At 40.0% G+C, this 17351-nt stretch overlaps 1 protein-coding gene across 1 annotated transcript in view; it reads left to right on the top strand.

Moving 5' to 3' along the window:
• gpr153 (G protein-coupled receptor 153) overlaps positions 1-9449 on the top strand; it is a 40207-nt gene extending 30758 nt beyond the window's left edge. The window contains exons 5-6 of the mRNA XM_080764174.1: positions 3390-3574; positions 5938-9449. Coding sequence (XP_080620300.1) covers positions 3390-3574; positions 5938-6798 — 1046 coding nt within the window. The 3' untranslated portion in view covers positions 6799-9449. The remainder of the gene's footprint in view (positions 1-3389; positions 3575-5937) is intronic.
• The last annotated feature ends 7902 nt before the right edge of the window (positions 9450-17351 follow it).

The raw sequence follows: 17351 nt of genomic DNA, 5'->3' as shown, positions 1-17351 counted from the left end.
AGTAGCCTAGTGAAAATAGCCAATCTAAAAGCTCACGGCGCGTTGCATCGTGAGACGTTGGGAGACAATTTACAATTTAGCAGACGCTCTTAATCCAAAGCGATTTAGTTATCATGAGTATGTGTAAGATAAGAATGTAACAGAGGAATATCTATATAATGAAACTATACATATAAACTATACATATATACTATACTGTGCTGTACCATGTGCTATGACTACATACAATGCAATTCTAGTGCTGTCTACATAACAGCTGCTATTTTCACAAATTTGGGTTCCAGGGAGATCTCAAAGTCCCCCTTTTGGATCTCGAGTTAAAACGTTTGGGAAACCACTGCTGTAGAAATATTAAAAAGGTGAACAAACAAACATTTTCAGAGTGCACAAAAACAGCACTTCATTAGTAGACTGGTGGAGCAAGTTTCAGGCTACGCGTCTGAATCACAGATTAGAGCTCGGCTCTCTGAGCTCCTTGCCTTGGGAGGGGGAGAGTTGCTCATGTTGTGGGAGGTGACCTCCACGTGTTCACTGGACTGTCTTAGGCTACTGGAATTACATGGAGTTTAATTGTCTAGTTGAAGCATACTCTTGGTAATCTTCATTATTCCCTTGGGGGGGGGGGGCAATTGGGGAAATTGTTGCCACTCTGTCCAGAGATTGGCTGTAACCAGTGGTGTAATGGGTTTTCGGTAAGACAGCAATTTAATTACGTTGCGTGAATGCACGCGTTTGCACTTTGCACCTACATGTGCACAGAACAGCTATAGTCAAGTGTATGAGAGTCAAGTCGTGACAAATTAATTTATTCAAACGTTACCATAAAACAACAGTAACAACTACTGTAGTCTGTAGACAGAGTGTGTTGTTAGTCTGTAGAGTGTGTTGTTACTGACTTACTGTTGTTAGTTACTATAGCCTACTGGTTCCGACATGCGAACACACACAGCCTACAGTATGTGCCTAGCCTACAGTAGGTAGTTAACAGGTCACACATGGACCAATAATTGGTACAGTACGAGTTGTGTCTGTAGCTTTTGTCGCTTGTTAAAAAAAAAGGTGTGAATGAGCCCATTGTTATCGGGGAGCAACTTTATTTTTATTTTTATTTTCTCAGCAGCCTGAGATTGGGGACGCGTTCTAGCGTGCACGCGCGTGCACCGTACCGTACCTGTGAGTGCACGTGAAAAAAGACCTTGGTACCACGCCGTGGTACTGTGCTTTACGAGCATGACACCACTGGCTGTAACAGAGGAGAATGAAGTTAGCAGCAGCTAGAGTTAGACAAAAACTGTATGATATGGGGATTTAAGACTGTGGTCTCAGGCCTAGTTTTAGGTGATGTTTAGCTTTTTGTATTGTTTACCTACCTATGTTGTTAGTGCAGTTTTTGCTTTTGGATGAAGTGGTCAAATGTTATCATGTGACCTATAATGTGACCCTTTTCTTCAGGAGATGAAACTAAAGTAAGTGTCTGTTAATAATAATTCATAATAAGTCATACATTAGAATATACTATAAACCTTGTTCAGTCCTAGTGGTGTGCTAGCCTGCCTTGGCCAGACTCATACCGTGGAGTCTGGAGTTGGGCCCATATAGGAAGCTTAAAAAGCGTGGAGACGTCAGTGAATTCACGGTATGAGTGTGGCCAAGCCTTAGTGGTGTGCACCTTTCCAAATGCTTTGCTGTACAATGCTGATATAATAAAAACAAAAAGTAGGGGATATAAGAAAATGGCGAGGGTACTAAAATAAATGAGGAAGACTTCTTAGAAGCCAAGGTGGATACTTTAACTTAAGGTGGAAAGCACTTTCTAGTAATCATGATGGTCATATTTTCCCTCTAGTCACAAGGGGACATACATAATAACTCAGGTTTTTCAGGTCCTGTAACTGAAATAGAAACCCACTGTTTTCTTCTCTTCTCTGACTTTGTATCGTATGTACATATAACATATAACATGAATATATATTATAGTTCCAAGATTTAGCTCTTTAATCAAAGAAGTGAGAATAAAAAAGAAAAAACTAAGGAGTCCAGAATAGAACACCGAAGTCTGATGTAATTTACAGATTCTACCTGGGTTGCGTATTTATTTTCCCCATTCTGAATTTCCATATACTTCTTTTATATCGCGTTAAATTAGAACTGTGTACCAAAAATAAACAAGGTTTCACTTATATGGATATGGAGAATCAACTGTCGGCGAGAAAACGCTAAATATTACTGCCGGCAATTTAGTTACATTTTTGCCAGAAACAGACTGTATCAAATATGAGTGACTGACTATTGTAAGCGAAACAGAGCCACCTTCCCCAACAATATCGCAGAGACGGTTTGTTTATTTTCGGACCACAATTCTTATATGAGACGATTCTAAGATAACCAAATGTTATTCTCCAAGAAATTACTTCCGCACGTAGTAGGGCACGAGTGACGTCAGGACTTCGGTACTCTATGAAACCTTTACTCAAAGAATCACAGACACTTCAACAAAGTTTGGTTCAACTATTAGGTCACATGATAACCATTAGGGATGTTATGGACTGTAATGATTTGGACTAGTAGACAATTGGCATACATTGTGAAATTAATTAATGTAAATTAATGGATATTGTATTTTAACTGCTATTCTTTTTCTCTAATGCTACTGTTTAAACTCAACCCCAGATCTTGTCTCTCCTGTTTGTTTTAACATGCCAAACCTGTTGACCCCCTCCCTCTGAACTCTTGCGACCTGCTTCTTGTTGTTCAGCCGACAGCATATAAAACAACATAGGGCAGTTGACATTCTGTGTGATAATTAACACTGCCAGTTCTCCGTTTTCTTTCCAGAGGGCTTTCCATGTATAACCCAGCACAGTTGTATGTATTAGGGTTGTTTCTTTCTTTTTTTATTTAAAAGACACCGACTTGCATGCCAAGCTGCCTGTGCAATTGCCACTGTCATCCTCCATTCCTTTATGGCAAACAAATATGCTTTGAAATCGGCATTTTACACCCACCTCCAATTTTCTTCTTATACACATGAAAGCAATTGTTTTGGGAAGTACATCTGACAACTGAGTGTATTTGTAATAATAATTAACCTTTACATTACTTTATATGATTGAATACTTATTGTCAGGGTTTCTTAAATCAGAACCATCCATTTTGGCAATTTTTACAATCTGAATATCCAGATTCCTAGTGACAACCCCCTTTTTTAATTCCTAAAGTCTCACCAATAATTACTGATTGGCCCATTCATGGAAAAAGAAATATCAAACAGAGAACAATTAATTGACCTTGTCTCTCTTATCTACTCGTCTGTCTGTCTGTCTTGTCTTGTGTTATTTTGAGTCCGTTGCTCTCTAATCCTGACGCGTATGCTTTTCTGCACTTTGCAGAAAACAGCCACGATGGAGGAATTCATGCCGACTTAATATATGACAGACCATATGACTATAGCTCGCCACCTGAAATCATGACGGTAGACCGTATTGCCAAGTACGAATTCTCAACCTTAGAAAGGGGGGTTCCGCAAGGTTATCCATTGAGGGAACTACAGGAAGATAGAATGCAGTATTTGCAGGTATATTTCTATTGATTTCTTTCATTTTCATGGTCGATTGATCTATTAATATTTTTTGTCCAGTGACACTACATTGCTAATGTGCATGATGAAAAGGGCCTCCGTTGGCCCGTTACAGTAATATCTGGTCTTGCTTGATATTTTAAAGAATCATTTGACATTTTGTGATGTTTTGACGTGAGTCTAAAATATATACTCTGGCTGACTAATGTTTGGCAAATATGACCATCAGTAGATCTACCAACATATTAAATGTGCTTTATTCATTCAACCAGCATTTACTTGACATGGATGATCAACCTTATTGGCAACCTATTTATTCAAAGAGGGTAAGAGATTAGTAACTGACATACCTTCTACTTTCAGGGACCCTTCGCCTTTTCACGGAAAGCGATACAAAAGTCTGCTCATGTTCTGAACAAAAGCATTGGGTCCATTGGATCCAGTCAGTTGCAGAACTGTGAAATGCTTCCCTTTAGCTTGCATTGACCCAGCTTATTTCCAACATGCAATCTTCTAGGGTGATTCCTAAAGCCTCTTTGTTCATTTGAAAGTACTACAAACACTAAAAACTATTCCAGAGTGTTTTTTAAACACTCGCTGCCATGCATCCCTTTGCATTTGAGAACTACTATCACTTTACTTGGACTTGCCCTGGAAGACTGGATGTGGAGATGTGACTTTAGGTTTGAGCTACACATCACTTTACTTATACTGCCAAACATCTTACCACTGTGTCATCTTTGTCACAGACACAAACCCAAATTGGGGTTCAGTTTCCCTGAAGTTTGAATACTTTTACTAGAATAACGAGCAATACAATACAGTTACAAGAAGGTATTGCATAATATACTGTAGATATACATATATTTCTGTGTATTGATACAGGTTGAGATATTATTGAATTATAATATCGAATTCTAAGGATAGGTTTGTGTAGGTTGTCTTTGTTAAAGACTACAGAATATTAAACTAAACCAATGATTTTAATTGATTTGATAGAGCAAGATAAGCTTCCAGTCATACAACACTGCAATTGCTGTGATGTTTGTCAGCAGGATCAATCCAACCTCTGTAGGATCTCAACCCATGTGACCTTTTAAGAAGCCTTGAAACAGAGATGTATACAGTAGCAGTCACAGTATCGTGTGAGGCCATCACTTCATTCCCCATGCCTCGTCAACCATGCAAATCACCATAATACTATTATTGTGATATTTGTGTACATCTTCATTGCATAGTTGTAACAGTAAAACAAATGTGACTTTTATTTTTGGTAAAATAGTATGGTTGTCTGAACTATGATCCAATTACATTTGCCACCAATGGATGGTGTTAAAAAGTCTGTGAATCATCAAATCACTTTCAACATAAAGTAGCCTCCGTTTAAGAATTGCTGTGGCACTTCTTAAGTGGCTTGATTGTAGAATAATGAAGCCTCATATCAATTGAGTTATTGTTACTGCTTCTAATCTCTACCATCTTCCTGCCTGCATCTGAAATCATTCTAATGCTTTTGCTGCCCTCTGCTGTTCAGCCCTTGCACTCACCTTGCTACTGTATCGTCTGCTGTCCTTTTTGTTTGTTTGTTGCATTCACCGAAAGCCACCACAGGGAGGCAGTCTGATATTAGTCTTGTGCTTCTTGACCCCACCTTGACACATTCTACAATATATAGTGCTCAGAACAATGTGGAATGTGAGTATATCTATTTGGGAATTGTAAACGTATAGCCAATTAGATTGATGGTATAATATTTTATAGAAAATAAGCAGATGGGACTGGGAAACAAAAAGAAGAAGGGAGAGGGAAAAAAAACAATTAGGCAACAAAAAACAGCTGTGTAATCATTAAAAAACAGCACTCAACAACTTGGTTATCAGACTTAATACTGCTACATGTAGGATTAATATATAAATTGAATTGGTTTGTTAAAATTGGACCACTGCTGACATTGTAGCCCCATGTGACGTGCTTTGCCTAAGGAGCAACGCATGTTTCTGCCTACTGCAGTACTAGAACAAGAGGCCTTCAGTGGAAACCTGAAATCTCAGAAAAATTGACACAGAATATTGCACAAAGTGAGTCATTGGGTCTATAGTTTGTTAATGTGAAATATTACATTTTACGAATGTAATCTTATTGAATCTGGATGATTTGTCAGCAACATGACAATGAAGGAATCCTACACGTAGTAACCTGATTATTCATCTGAATTAGATGTTAGATATTGCAGTGCCACATTGCAGACAAACTTTGTCCATTGTTGTAGTAGAATTAGTGCATGAATGTCAATATAAAAGTATAAAAAGGTAGCCCAACCCATATAGACTGAAGGTGTTGGTTCTGTGTGTTGTGAGCAGGTGCCCCCTACAAGAAGATACTCCCACGACGAAACAGACATGTGGACCAGCGACCAGATCCCCTCCTACCTTCACCGCTGGGGCTCCACAGAGGACATGATGCCGACGGCCCACTACAGCTCCAGCTTTCCGCGCCACGAGAGACGGAGGAACAGCCTGGTCTCCTACCACGAGGAGAGCCAGCTCCTGCTGCACCACCACCACCACCATCACCTCCCGCACCGCAAGCGTCGGCGCTCCGAGGATAGCGTGCACCACTCCCTACGCCACATGCCCCGTGTGGTCTGTGGCGCCGAGCGATATGACGAAGAGCTGCGATGCTTCAGCCGCGACGAGGTGATAAACTTTATAGACGAGACGCCACTGCCCAGCCCCAGGAAAAGCCCGCGCCGCGCCTCTGCCATCTCGCTCATCCCCAATGTTTATGAACAGCACAACGTGCTCCTGCCACACTTCCTGCTCACAGACTTTGAGCGTGAGCCACAGGCGCTCCGTCGCCTCTCGGAGCACAAGAGGAGCGGAAGCCGGGGCAGTTCTCCCAACAGTTCGCCCAGACCGGACAGGCCACGCACCGGGGAGCAGAGTCCCGGGGATTGTGGCTCTAATGGCTGCCGGGAGGGGAAACAGAAAGGTGAGCCGGCTTCTCCTGGGCAAAGCCAGACTGGAGAGTACTCGATTCACAGGCCCAACTCCAGGACAGGCCTTGGAGTCAAGGTTGGGGCTGTGGCAGACTGGGGACACCAAAAGCACCTGAACAAGGCTGAGAGCAAAGGAAGCACAAATAGTTTTGTGAGCACACCTTCGCCGTCGTCTTCGGGATACATAACATTTCACTCAGATTCTGTAGGCTCCACCTCTTAAAACAAAAGTTATTACCTGTTCATATAGCTGTTATTATTGAAGTTTTATCATTACAATTACCACTGGAATATTAGGGTTTGTGGTAATTTTAGATACTGGATTATTTGGCTTTTTTAACTGCCATTAATTAATTTTAGTACAGTATATACCACTATAATCCGAAAGGGACCAACCTTTCTATAACATTCAATATCAAAGGCCTTCGAAGATTTACCATTTATTGAAGCAGCCTGACATTTATTAAGCAAGTATAGCCTACGGTTGGCAAAATAGTCATGCAGGATCCTGGGATTCCATCACAAAGTATCCAGCAAAACAAAAACATTTATTTCCAGCACCAACACAAATAATTGATTTGTTTTTCAACTGAGTGAACATTTCCACACCTTCTTTTTGCCGTTTGACGTTATTCCCGTTATTCAAATGTTCAACGATTCTTAAGGGAATTAAGGTTGGTAAAGTGTGTGTGTGTGTGTGTGTGTGTGTGTGTGTGTGTGTGTGTGTGTGTGTGTGTGTGTGCGTGTGCGTGTGCGTGTGTGTGTGTGTGGTGGGGGGGGGGCTTACAAATTCAGAGATTCATATTGTACGGTGTTTTTCTCCAATGGGTGCGTGCTTTGTTGTATGAACACTTTTTTTAAAGAACAATCTCTGACCACAGGTATAATAGAAGGCTAACACTGCCGTTGTTCCTCTTTGGGATATTTCTATGTTTTACTTTATTTTTACAAAAGGACAATGGCCATTTAACTTTTTTTGTGGCAGACAGTAAGAAATGTGAGGGAGAGACAGACAACATAGGGGCAGTATACGGAAGCACATTGATGGAATTTATGCACGTGACACAAGTGGGTTCAGAGACAGGAGTCTTAAACACTGGACATTGATTAAATAATATTAGTTTAACTTTGATCACAATATTTCATATGCAATTGAACTTGTATTGTTAATATTAATCACAACACCTGAACTATTTAGGAACACAAAACGTTTGTACACATCTTGTATCAAAGACGGGAGGGTATAACTGAGCCCTAATTCCCCAATGCCTAAAACATTAGCTTCATGACAAATTACAATTCCACATGAAGAGCCTTAAAATCTGCAGAAATGAAGTAAGTATCGTTATTATTATTTTGTATGGGTTTTGGATGTACAGTTTTGGTGTCCTCTTTTTGCTTAACAAGTCTTTGATTTGAACATTCCTACCCATGTCTTACAAACAATTGACATTGAAATATATCATGTTTAGAGGCTATCACCAGCCACTGATGCTGACACACTGGAAGTTTGTCATACGTTGACCACATGAACCCTATAGCATTCTGGGAATGTCTTAATAGGTGGACATTCTAAGAAAATAGGCTAACATTCACAAAGAAATAGCAGATCTTATGTAGCAACAAAAAGCATCCTGTACAATGAGTCCCTTTAAGTTCATGACACTTTTAAAACATTTATATATTTTATATATTTACTCATACATCCTGAAGATGTGTCTTGGGCAACTTTGTTTGGTTTTAGAGTAATTGTGTTTTGTGTTAATTTATCCACTGACTGACACCATCCAGGGGACAATGAAAAGTTGTGTTAGTTAAAACCTTCAGGAATGATGTTGATTAGAAATTTGTATGGCTCAAAGCCTCATGAAAGGATATTGTTGGGAAAACTATAGTTTATTATAGAGATTAATCAGTGCACAGGAATTCATGTTGAAACAAAATAGTACCTATCTCTAAATGTCTAGTGGTCAAACTGGTCATAACATAAATATTCAGAGGGAATCCATTACGGCTAGAACATGAACAGTGAATTATCACTTTATCAGTGAAATATCCCTTTATGGCCGGTTTTGAAAAGCCTTGCCCTCAAGTCAACACTGCCATGGACAGTAATCAAAGAAAGAAGTTAACTTGGAAGACAGAAAATGTTGATGTGGACTAATAAGGCTTACACTTTTTTTTTTTTTATCAACAAACAATTTGATAACCATGACATGCATATTACTTTTCCATAGGCCTACACAAATTAAAAAATACTGGCCATTAGTTGGCCCCTGTCTGGGACTGTAACATTTTATCATGAATGTATTTGCACAAGTTAGGTATGAGTTTGCAAAATTATTTATCGAGAGTGATGGTATGATATGACATGAAAAGTATCAAGTTAACCGTTTTAATAGCCTTATGTTGAAGAAAAAAAGATTCGCTATTATCCCAGTTTATTAAGTTGCTCGCGTTTGGCGTATATACTTCTGAACATATCCTTTTGCCATGCATTAAAAGTCTACTTTCTCATGTAGGCTACTGTATGCAGTGTATAATGGTGCACTTCTGCTCACATTTGCTGCGACCTATTCAGTTTGGTGGGTCGGCCTATAATGTAGGCCTACTGTATACACTTGGGTAGCTACACCTTTCTTTAAGATAATTATTTTACAATCCCTGAATTTTGCACAGTTAAGAGCTCTGAGTTCTGACTTCTGCTTAATATCAGAATCTAATTTTGTAACATATTCAAACATGTATGACTGTCCAAATGATGAACAATGTTAAATGTTAGCTTTTCTTTTTTCTTTTGTTTTTCAGATGATGGATTTGTTAAAAGTATGAACAAGTTACTTATTTAAAATTAAATTCACCTGGGAAGACATTTCATTTGTTTGGAGTTTCTAAGATCATTGTACGTCATGTATGAATATGGTTAGTGAGCTGTGTGGCATTGAACAGTCTTGGATCAAGACTGTCATAGATTTCTTTGATCGATTCCGGCATTTGTGTGAAGACCTGTATATGTCATCTGTCCCCTATATAAATGTACAAAATATAAAGAGGCGAGATTAAAAACACTTATTTATTAAACAATTACGGAACACACTATTTGAATGTGTACATTTATGAAGATGTAGTCTAGACCCGTGATCCACTGAATCTTGCTGTAGGCTTATTACATCTCAAATCTCGGCTAGGCCTACATCAGTGGTTCTCCACCTGTGGGCTGCATGAAGAACCACTGACCCACCACCACCCCCGTCCCCCCAGCCGGTGGGGTCCCCCAGCTCAGATTAACTTGCATTTTGCCCTTAGGCTTTTCTTAAAGTATTTATGTAAAAATGCGGACAAAGCCAACTCGGATCGTGACAAATCATGACAATGAACACAATATTTTGGGCCGATCAAATCATTAGAAAGAAGAAAATAAAGGCAGGAGACAACACTATTTGTTTTGTTTTGTTCATTGTCATGATTTGTCACGATCCGAGTTGGCTTTGTCCGCGGCGTAACCGTCTTTAAATAAATACTTTAAGAAAAGCCTATGGGCAAAATGCATTGGGATTCATTTCCTGGGCCACTCGCTTTTCTGAAAGGGGGCGGGGACTGCAACGCACTATAGAGGTACATATATACTTCTATATAAAAAACAGGAAATCATGTAAGGGGGTAACAAGGGAAAAGAAACTTATACAAAAAGGGGGCGAAAGGAGACAAGCACATCAGGGTCCTCCTTTTCAATTCATTAGATTAGAACATTAAGGCGAACAAATATTCACTTATGAAAAACAGGAAATCATCATAGCCTATAGCCTACACAGTTAAAGAAAGTTAAAAAGGGAGAAACATGTACAGTATGGGAGAAAGGGGAAAAAAGGTGTGTGTGTGTGTGTGTGTGTGTGTGTGTGTGCGTGTGTGTGTGTGTGTGTGTGTGTATAATGCGCAATAGGATTAGGCTGAAGTGCAGATCATTGTAGTGACTGACTGTTATGCTATGCTACTAGACTCTTACCGTGGCAGCAGCAGAGTGGCGCAGCGGAAGCATGCTGGGCCCATAAACCAGAGGTCGATGGATCGAAACCATCCTCTGGTATCTTATTACAATGGATGGACAGACTTCCCTGACCGCGTAAAGTTGCACACATCGTTTCTAGTTATAGTTTTATTACGCCGTACATCAATGTTTTATTGAAAATATTTGAAACTGATAGCTGAATTGAATACAAAAGTGAACAGAAATTCACTGCTTAATACATATTACTATGGAATATTTGTTACATCAACAATAATTGTATAATATTGTCTCTGAGTGACTCAGAGACAGGTCAGAAACTCTGAGCTGTAACTTTATCCTTGCAAAGAGTGCATGGAGAAATGGAGGAATGCAGGAATGGAACACCTTTCCAGAATGGAATTTCCAGAACAATGGAGGGGGATGAGCCATTCATTATCCATGCATAATTTTCATTTTACCAACAACAACAAACTGGTTCTAAATGTTCTCCTTTGACAAACATTGATTTTAAATGTTCTAATATGAGAAATAAGGTAAAATAAACATGAAATAAACATGGGCAGAGATTGTGGGGCGAGATATCCACGCTTTGGGGGCGAGCTATCTACGGCTTGGGGCGAGCCGTCTTCACTTTTCAAATTCCGGGGCGAGCCGTTTTCATTTTTCCTGGGGGCGAGTTGGCAAAGGGGCGAGATGACCTGTTACCCTGATGATGTCATCATGTCAGTGGCTGCAGGTGCGAGATAGGAGCACAAAAACTGACTGATTGACAGTTGACTGACTCTATATTGATTTCAGGTGTGGGTGATGCCGGCAAGCAGGACGCTCTGACAACATAACCACACTCAGTTGGACTTTGAACAGAATCGGAGCACTAGGCCTACGTCTTGGGCCCGACACTGGAGTCTGGACTGAGACAGGAGAGGCAGTTCGCTAGTTTAAGGCCTGCCGACGGTGAAGACAGACAGGACAGGGCGAGCTAATGCTAATATCACAGGAGGGTCACACCGCCATGCAGGGCGAGTTAAGTAGCCTACATTATTGAATGAACAGTGTTTTGTATATTGTCATTGGTGTGCTCTTTTGATATTGAATTAGGCTACTTTATGAGAGCAACGCACAAACAAGAAAGGAAAGAAAGAAAGAAAAGTACTTTATTGTTTGTTTATTGAACCCTGCGCTCGTCTGTTTTTTGAGACCTTTATTTAGTTTATGTCTGGAGCCTGTTCTTCCCAGCTAACATGTCCATCTGGGCCCCACTTGGGTTTTGACATGGGCTATGGGCATGGGTTCCGAGTGGGCCGTGCACCCAGTTTTCACAAAGGGCCCACCCGTGTTAGCCCATATGGGCTTTTGCGGGTTTCTAAGTGGCTCTTACGTGGTATCCAAATGGGCCATTTTATTTCAGAACCATGTGTGCGCCACCTGTGTTTGCCTATATGGGTTTGAACTGGGATCTGATTGGGCCTTAAGTGGGTACCAGCTGGGCGAATTATATGTGACCCATGTAGGCCACACTTGTGCCTCATTGTCTTCCGTCCTGTTTCTGTTTTCCCCTGCTGTCGATTGTTCATTCCTACAGATAGGATGCAGTGTTTCCAGTTTTCTGTAGTAGTTTCTTCAAGTGTTCAAACTTTATGACTGGATAGCACTTGATCTGTAGAGTCCTACATTACTATCTCCTACGATCAAGGGTTAGGGTTAGGGTACTGTAGCATGCCGTTTTTTCATCATTTTTGAGGATTTGAAAAAAATGACAAAAATCACTCCGACACCATGGACTATAACCCATGGTCAGGAAGTGATTTTGTCTTTTTTTCAAATCCTCGTTTTTCATCGTTTTTGACCATGGATTATAGCCGGGTTAGGGTTAGGGTACACTAGCATGCCGTTTTTCATCATTTTTGAGGATTTGAAAAAAAGACGAAAATCACTCCGAGACCATGGACTATAGCCCATGGCCTGTAAAAACGGGGATTTGTAAAAAAGACAAAATCACTTCATCATTTTTGACCATGGATTATAGCCGGGTTAGGGTTAGGGTTGGGGTTAGGTTCCACGGGCTAATAAAGTGTAAATTCGGGGATCCTTGACAAGAAAGGGTTTGGGAACCACTGTTGTAGAGGGTATATAGAATAGATGGATGTTGATAGTATTAGTTAGTGACTTTGACAGTGTACAAATGGAACCGGATTTCAGCAGGTCAAATGAGGTACAGAAAACCGTATGACTCCCAGGCTGATCTCACTGGGGGAAAACTGTATGAGTTTATTTGTTTAAGAACTAACAATCAATTGAAAAATATATTCTGGATGTGACACTTACAAGCCGAAATAACGCAGTTGGTAGAGCATTAGACTGAAGATCTGAAGGTCCCTGGTTCAATCCCGGCTTTCATGAGTTGAAATGAGGTACAGAAAACCCTATGACTCTTAGGCTGATCTCCCTGGGTGAAAAACATTATGAGTTTTTTTTGTTGAAGAAGTAACAAGTAACAGTCAATGTAAAAATAAATGCTGGATTTGACACTTGCAAGCCGAAATGGCTCAGTTGGGAGAGCGTTTGACTGATAGACCTGAAGGTCCCTGGTTCAATCCCGGCTTTCGCCAGTTGAAATGAGGTACAGCAAACCCTATGACTCTTAGGCTGATCTCCCTGGGTGAAAAACTTTATGAGTTTTTTTGTTTAAGAAGTAACAAGTAACAGTCAATGTAAAAAATAAATGCTGGATTTGACACTTGCAAGCCGAAATAGCTCAGTTGGGAGAGCTTTAGACTGAAGATCTAAAGGTCCAGAAGGACAACTTTAAAGCAGCCCAGAAATTCAACATGTTTGTGTGCCTCAATGGCCAAGTGGATAAGTCAAATGATATCCGTAGTATACCTAGTAGAAGTGTGCCGGTTCAAACCGGCAAAGACTCCAACTTTGCTTATACATTAGAGACAGGTAGGCCTACAAAGGTACAACCTTGCAAAGATGCAAAAAGAATAACTAAAGGCCCTGCTCTTTGTAATACACATACAAACTTGGAAAAACATCCTTGATGTAAGAGTGAGCTAAATATTGTATAAATGTCCGTACTAGTAGGCCTACTTGTGTGCAACAAGCAAGTAGGCACTCGATAGGGTGCAGTTCTAGTTTATTTTGCCATAACACCCACATTTTACTGTGTGGAAACACCGGGGGGGAAATACCCCCCCCGGCCCCACTGTACTGCATCCCAGTAGACCCAGGGTAACAGAGTACATCGATGAGTATTGGCTTCAGTGCTTGGTTACAGCTTGGTCCCCCAGGCTGGCCTTGAACCTGCTTTGGCCATGTACCTCGGTACACAGTCGCATTGGTAGCCACGCTAGAACTCGATCACCTAGAGCACCTCCACCAATTACACTTGTTTCTTAGGGCTTTTATGTCGAAAGTGTGCATTGTTTTTTAACCTAAAGAACCTCTATATTCTGAAAGGTGGGTTAAGTCAGACATTCTCAACTGCATCAAGTTCGAACCTGCTGAAGATTTAAAGGTCGGTCCCTGTTTCAAGCCTGGATTTAGGCAGTTCAAATGAGGTACAGAAAACCCTTCGACTCTTTGGCTGATCTCACGGAGTGAAAAACTTTATGAGTTTACAGAAGAACAAAAGAAACAAAAAATAAGTGTGAATTGTCTGGAGCCAGTGGCTCAGTGTGTTAGAATGCTGCCACATGATCGGGAGATGGTGGGTTCAAAGCCCACTCAGGTACAAAAAAATAAAGGGGCCAATCCCACCCCATTCTTTACTGACACTTTGCATTCCACACTAACATCAACTAGCACAGAAAAGCGCGCTTGGTCGAGTTCCATCTTCGTCCTTTTTTTGTTCCAAGTGTTTCAACAATGTTCCAACTTCCGGGCCACCGATTGGCCGGTGCCCGGATCGTGCAGGCTACCATTGGCTGGTTCCAACTGGGGTTCCAACCCAGGAGCCAATGGGGGCATGGTCCCGCCCCTACCTCTCAGTAATTCCAAAACAGCACGGCGGCGGCCATCTTGTTACAGTGTGCGGTGGATGGATGGAGGTATTCATAATTTTAATAAATCGTACAAGGTGTTTGGAAAATATTTAAAGGCAGCGGGGCTTTCTCCAGGGGCCAATAAGGGAACGATTTTAATTTGGAACATTTCTGTCCATTTTTGGCTTAGTTATGGACATGTAGTATCTGTTAGCATGTTAGCTAGCTGCTGGATGATGATGATGATGATGATGGGTTCTTAATATTATGTGTGAATATTTCATATTTTTCTATTAAATCGTACAAGGCGTTTGGAAAATATTTAAAGGCGGCAGGGCTTTCTCCAGGGGCCAATAAGGGAACGATTTTAATTTGGAACATTTCTGTCCATTTTTGGCTTAGTTATGGACATGTATAGTATCTGTTAGCATGTTAGCTAGCTGCTGGATGATGATGATGATGATGGGTTCTTCTTATTATGTGTGAATATTTCATATTTTTTTATTAAATCGTACAAGGCGTTTGGAAATTAGTGAAAGGCACCGTGGCGTCAACCAGGTCTCACCAAGGAATCGACTTTAATTTGGAACATTTTTGGTTCATTTTGGCATAGACATGGACATTGCAGCATATGTTAGCATTAGCTGCAATGGGTTCTTCTCATTATTGCGAACGCAGTGATTGCGAACCCAGTGAGCACTTACTATGAGACCTAGCAGATCATGTCTGTCTGTCTGTCTGTCTGTCTGTGTGTGTGTGTCTGTCCCGCTATCCAAATATGGAGTGTGTTGCATCAGCAATCACTCAGCTCCATATATGGCCACAAAAGGGGCCAGGTCCACTCAGCTCCATATATGGGCACAAAATGTGAAAATTATGTAATATGAGCCAGATTGTAGATTGGCTATTTTAGTATTTTTCTTGTTTTATTTATTTAACTGTCTAGGCCTATTCACATGCAATGAACTCAAGTGTCGCAAAGCAACACGAAAAGCGATGGTAATAGTACTATTAGCCAGCTTCTGCTGACCTATATGGGGTGCGAGGCCCTGCATTGCTCAATAACCTGCTTTGATGACACTTTTGTCCTTTTGTATGTTTAAATCAAATGTCAAATTATAGTTCAAGACACCAAGAAGATGTGATTACAATATCAATTTCCTGTTTTCCACTTCATGATAAATGCTTTATGTGATGCTTTTGTTCTTGCTTAATGTAAGTCGCTCTGGATTAAGAGCGTCTGCTAAATGCCTAAATTGTAAAATTGTAAATTGTCCCCTTGCGCGCAGGGTCCGGCCCATTCCTCTCTGTTATGTCATATGACGAGCATTTAACTTTTAATATCACAATTATTGTAGCTAATCTTTAACTGAATCTGGAAGTATTCCTTTATTAAATGATTCTTCATAGTCTGGAATTATAACTGATCAATTTTCTTTTGTGACTTTCGCCTTTATTTTATATGGGGGGACAGTCAGTGGTGTAAACTTTATTTATATAGCACATTTCATACATAAAATGCAACTCTGTCACATTCTGTCTCTCCCTCAGTCTCCAAGCTGGCCTCCCATATCCCATTCCAGCACACCCAGTTCCATTTACACACCTGTCAACTACCTAATCAGCCCAGCAGTGAACACTTCTCCAATCAACCTGCTCACTATAAAACTGGACTCAGTACAAACACTCATTGTCAGTTCATAACCTGTGTCACAGATGTCCTGCCTGTTCATGTGTTGACTTTGATGTCATTCTGATTCATGCCTGATTCCTACCTGCATTCCCCTGTGTAAGATATCTCGTAATTATTTATTAAATACTTTATTATTATACTCTAGTTTGTTGTGACTTTGCTCCTGGGTTCAACTCTGTCTGCATCCTTGACAACTAAAGTACTTCACATATTAAACTTTATTTATATAGCACATGTCATACATAAAATGCAACTCAAAGTACTTCACATGAAAATAAAATAAAAAATAACAAGCAGCGGAATGCCAGAAACAAAAAGTAGGTCAATCTACAATTAGCAAATAAAAATAGCAATACAAAACTAAAACATTAAAAATGGTAAGGAAATTTGTATTGGATAATACATTTTAAATTGATATTATTAGATATTCAACTTTATTGACATTTATAATTAAATTGGTGTCTTTACACTGTAGAATCCATTGTTGTTTGTTTCTGTTGCTTAACTCGGTTGCTTTAACTACATATAAGTGTCTATTTGTTTGTCTCTAAATGTTTTGATGAATTGAACAATGCCCTTTGTTCAATTCATGCCATACTATAGCACACCGTTTTTCATCATTTTTGAGGATTTGAAGAAAATTCAAAATTTCAAAAAACATGGGTTATAGCCCATCGTTTTTTGAATTTTTGAAAAAAATGTTATCCTCATTTTTCATCATTTTTGAACATGGGCTATAGCCCCTACCGTACGGCATACTATAGCACGCCGTTTTTCATCAATTTTGAGGATTTGAAGAAAATTCAAAATTTCAAAAAACATGGGTTATAGCCCATCGTTTTTTGAATTTTTGAAAAAATGTTATCCTCATTTTTCATCATTTTTGAACATGGGCTATAGCCCCTACCGTACGGCATACTATAGCACGCCGTTTTTCATCATTTTTGAGGATTTGAAGAAAATTCAAAATTTCAAAAAACATGGGTTATAGCCCATCGTTATTTGAATTTTTGAAAAAAATGTTATCCTCATTTTTCATCATTTTTGAACATGGGCTATAGCCCCTACCGTACGGCATACTATAGCACGCC

This window comes from Protomyctophum bolini (genome assembly GCF_963924005.1).
Source record: "Protomyctophum bolini genome assembly, chromosome: 5".
Taxonomy (NCBI): Eukaryota; Metazoa; Chordata; class Actinopteri; order Myctophiformes; family Myctophidae; genus Protomyctophum; species Protomyctophum bolini.
This window is presented reverse-complemented; position numbering and strand designations above follow the sequence as displayed.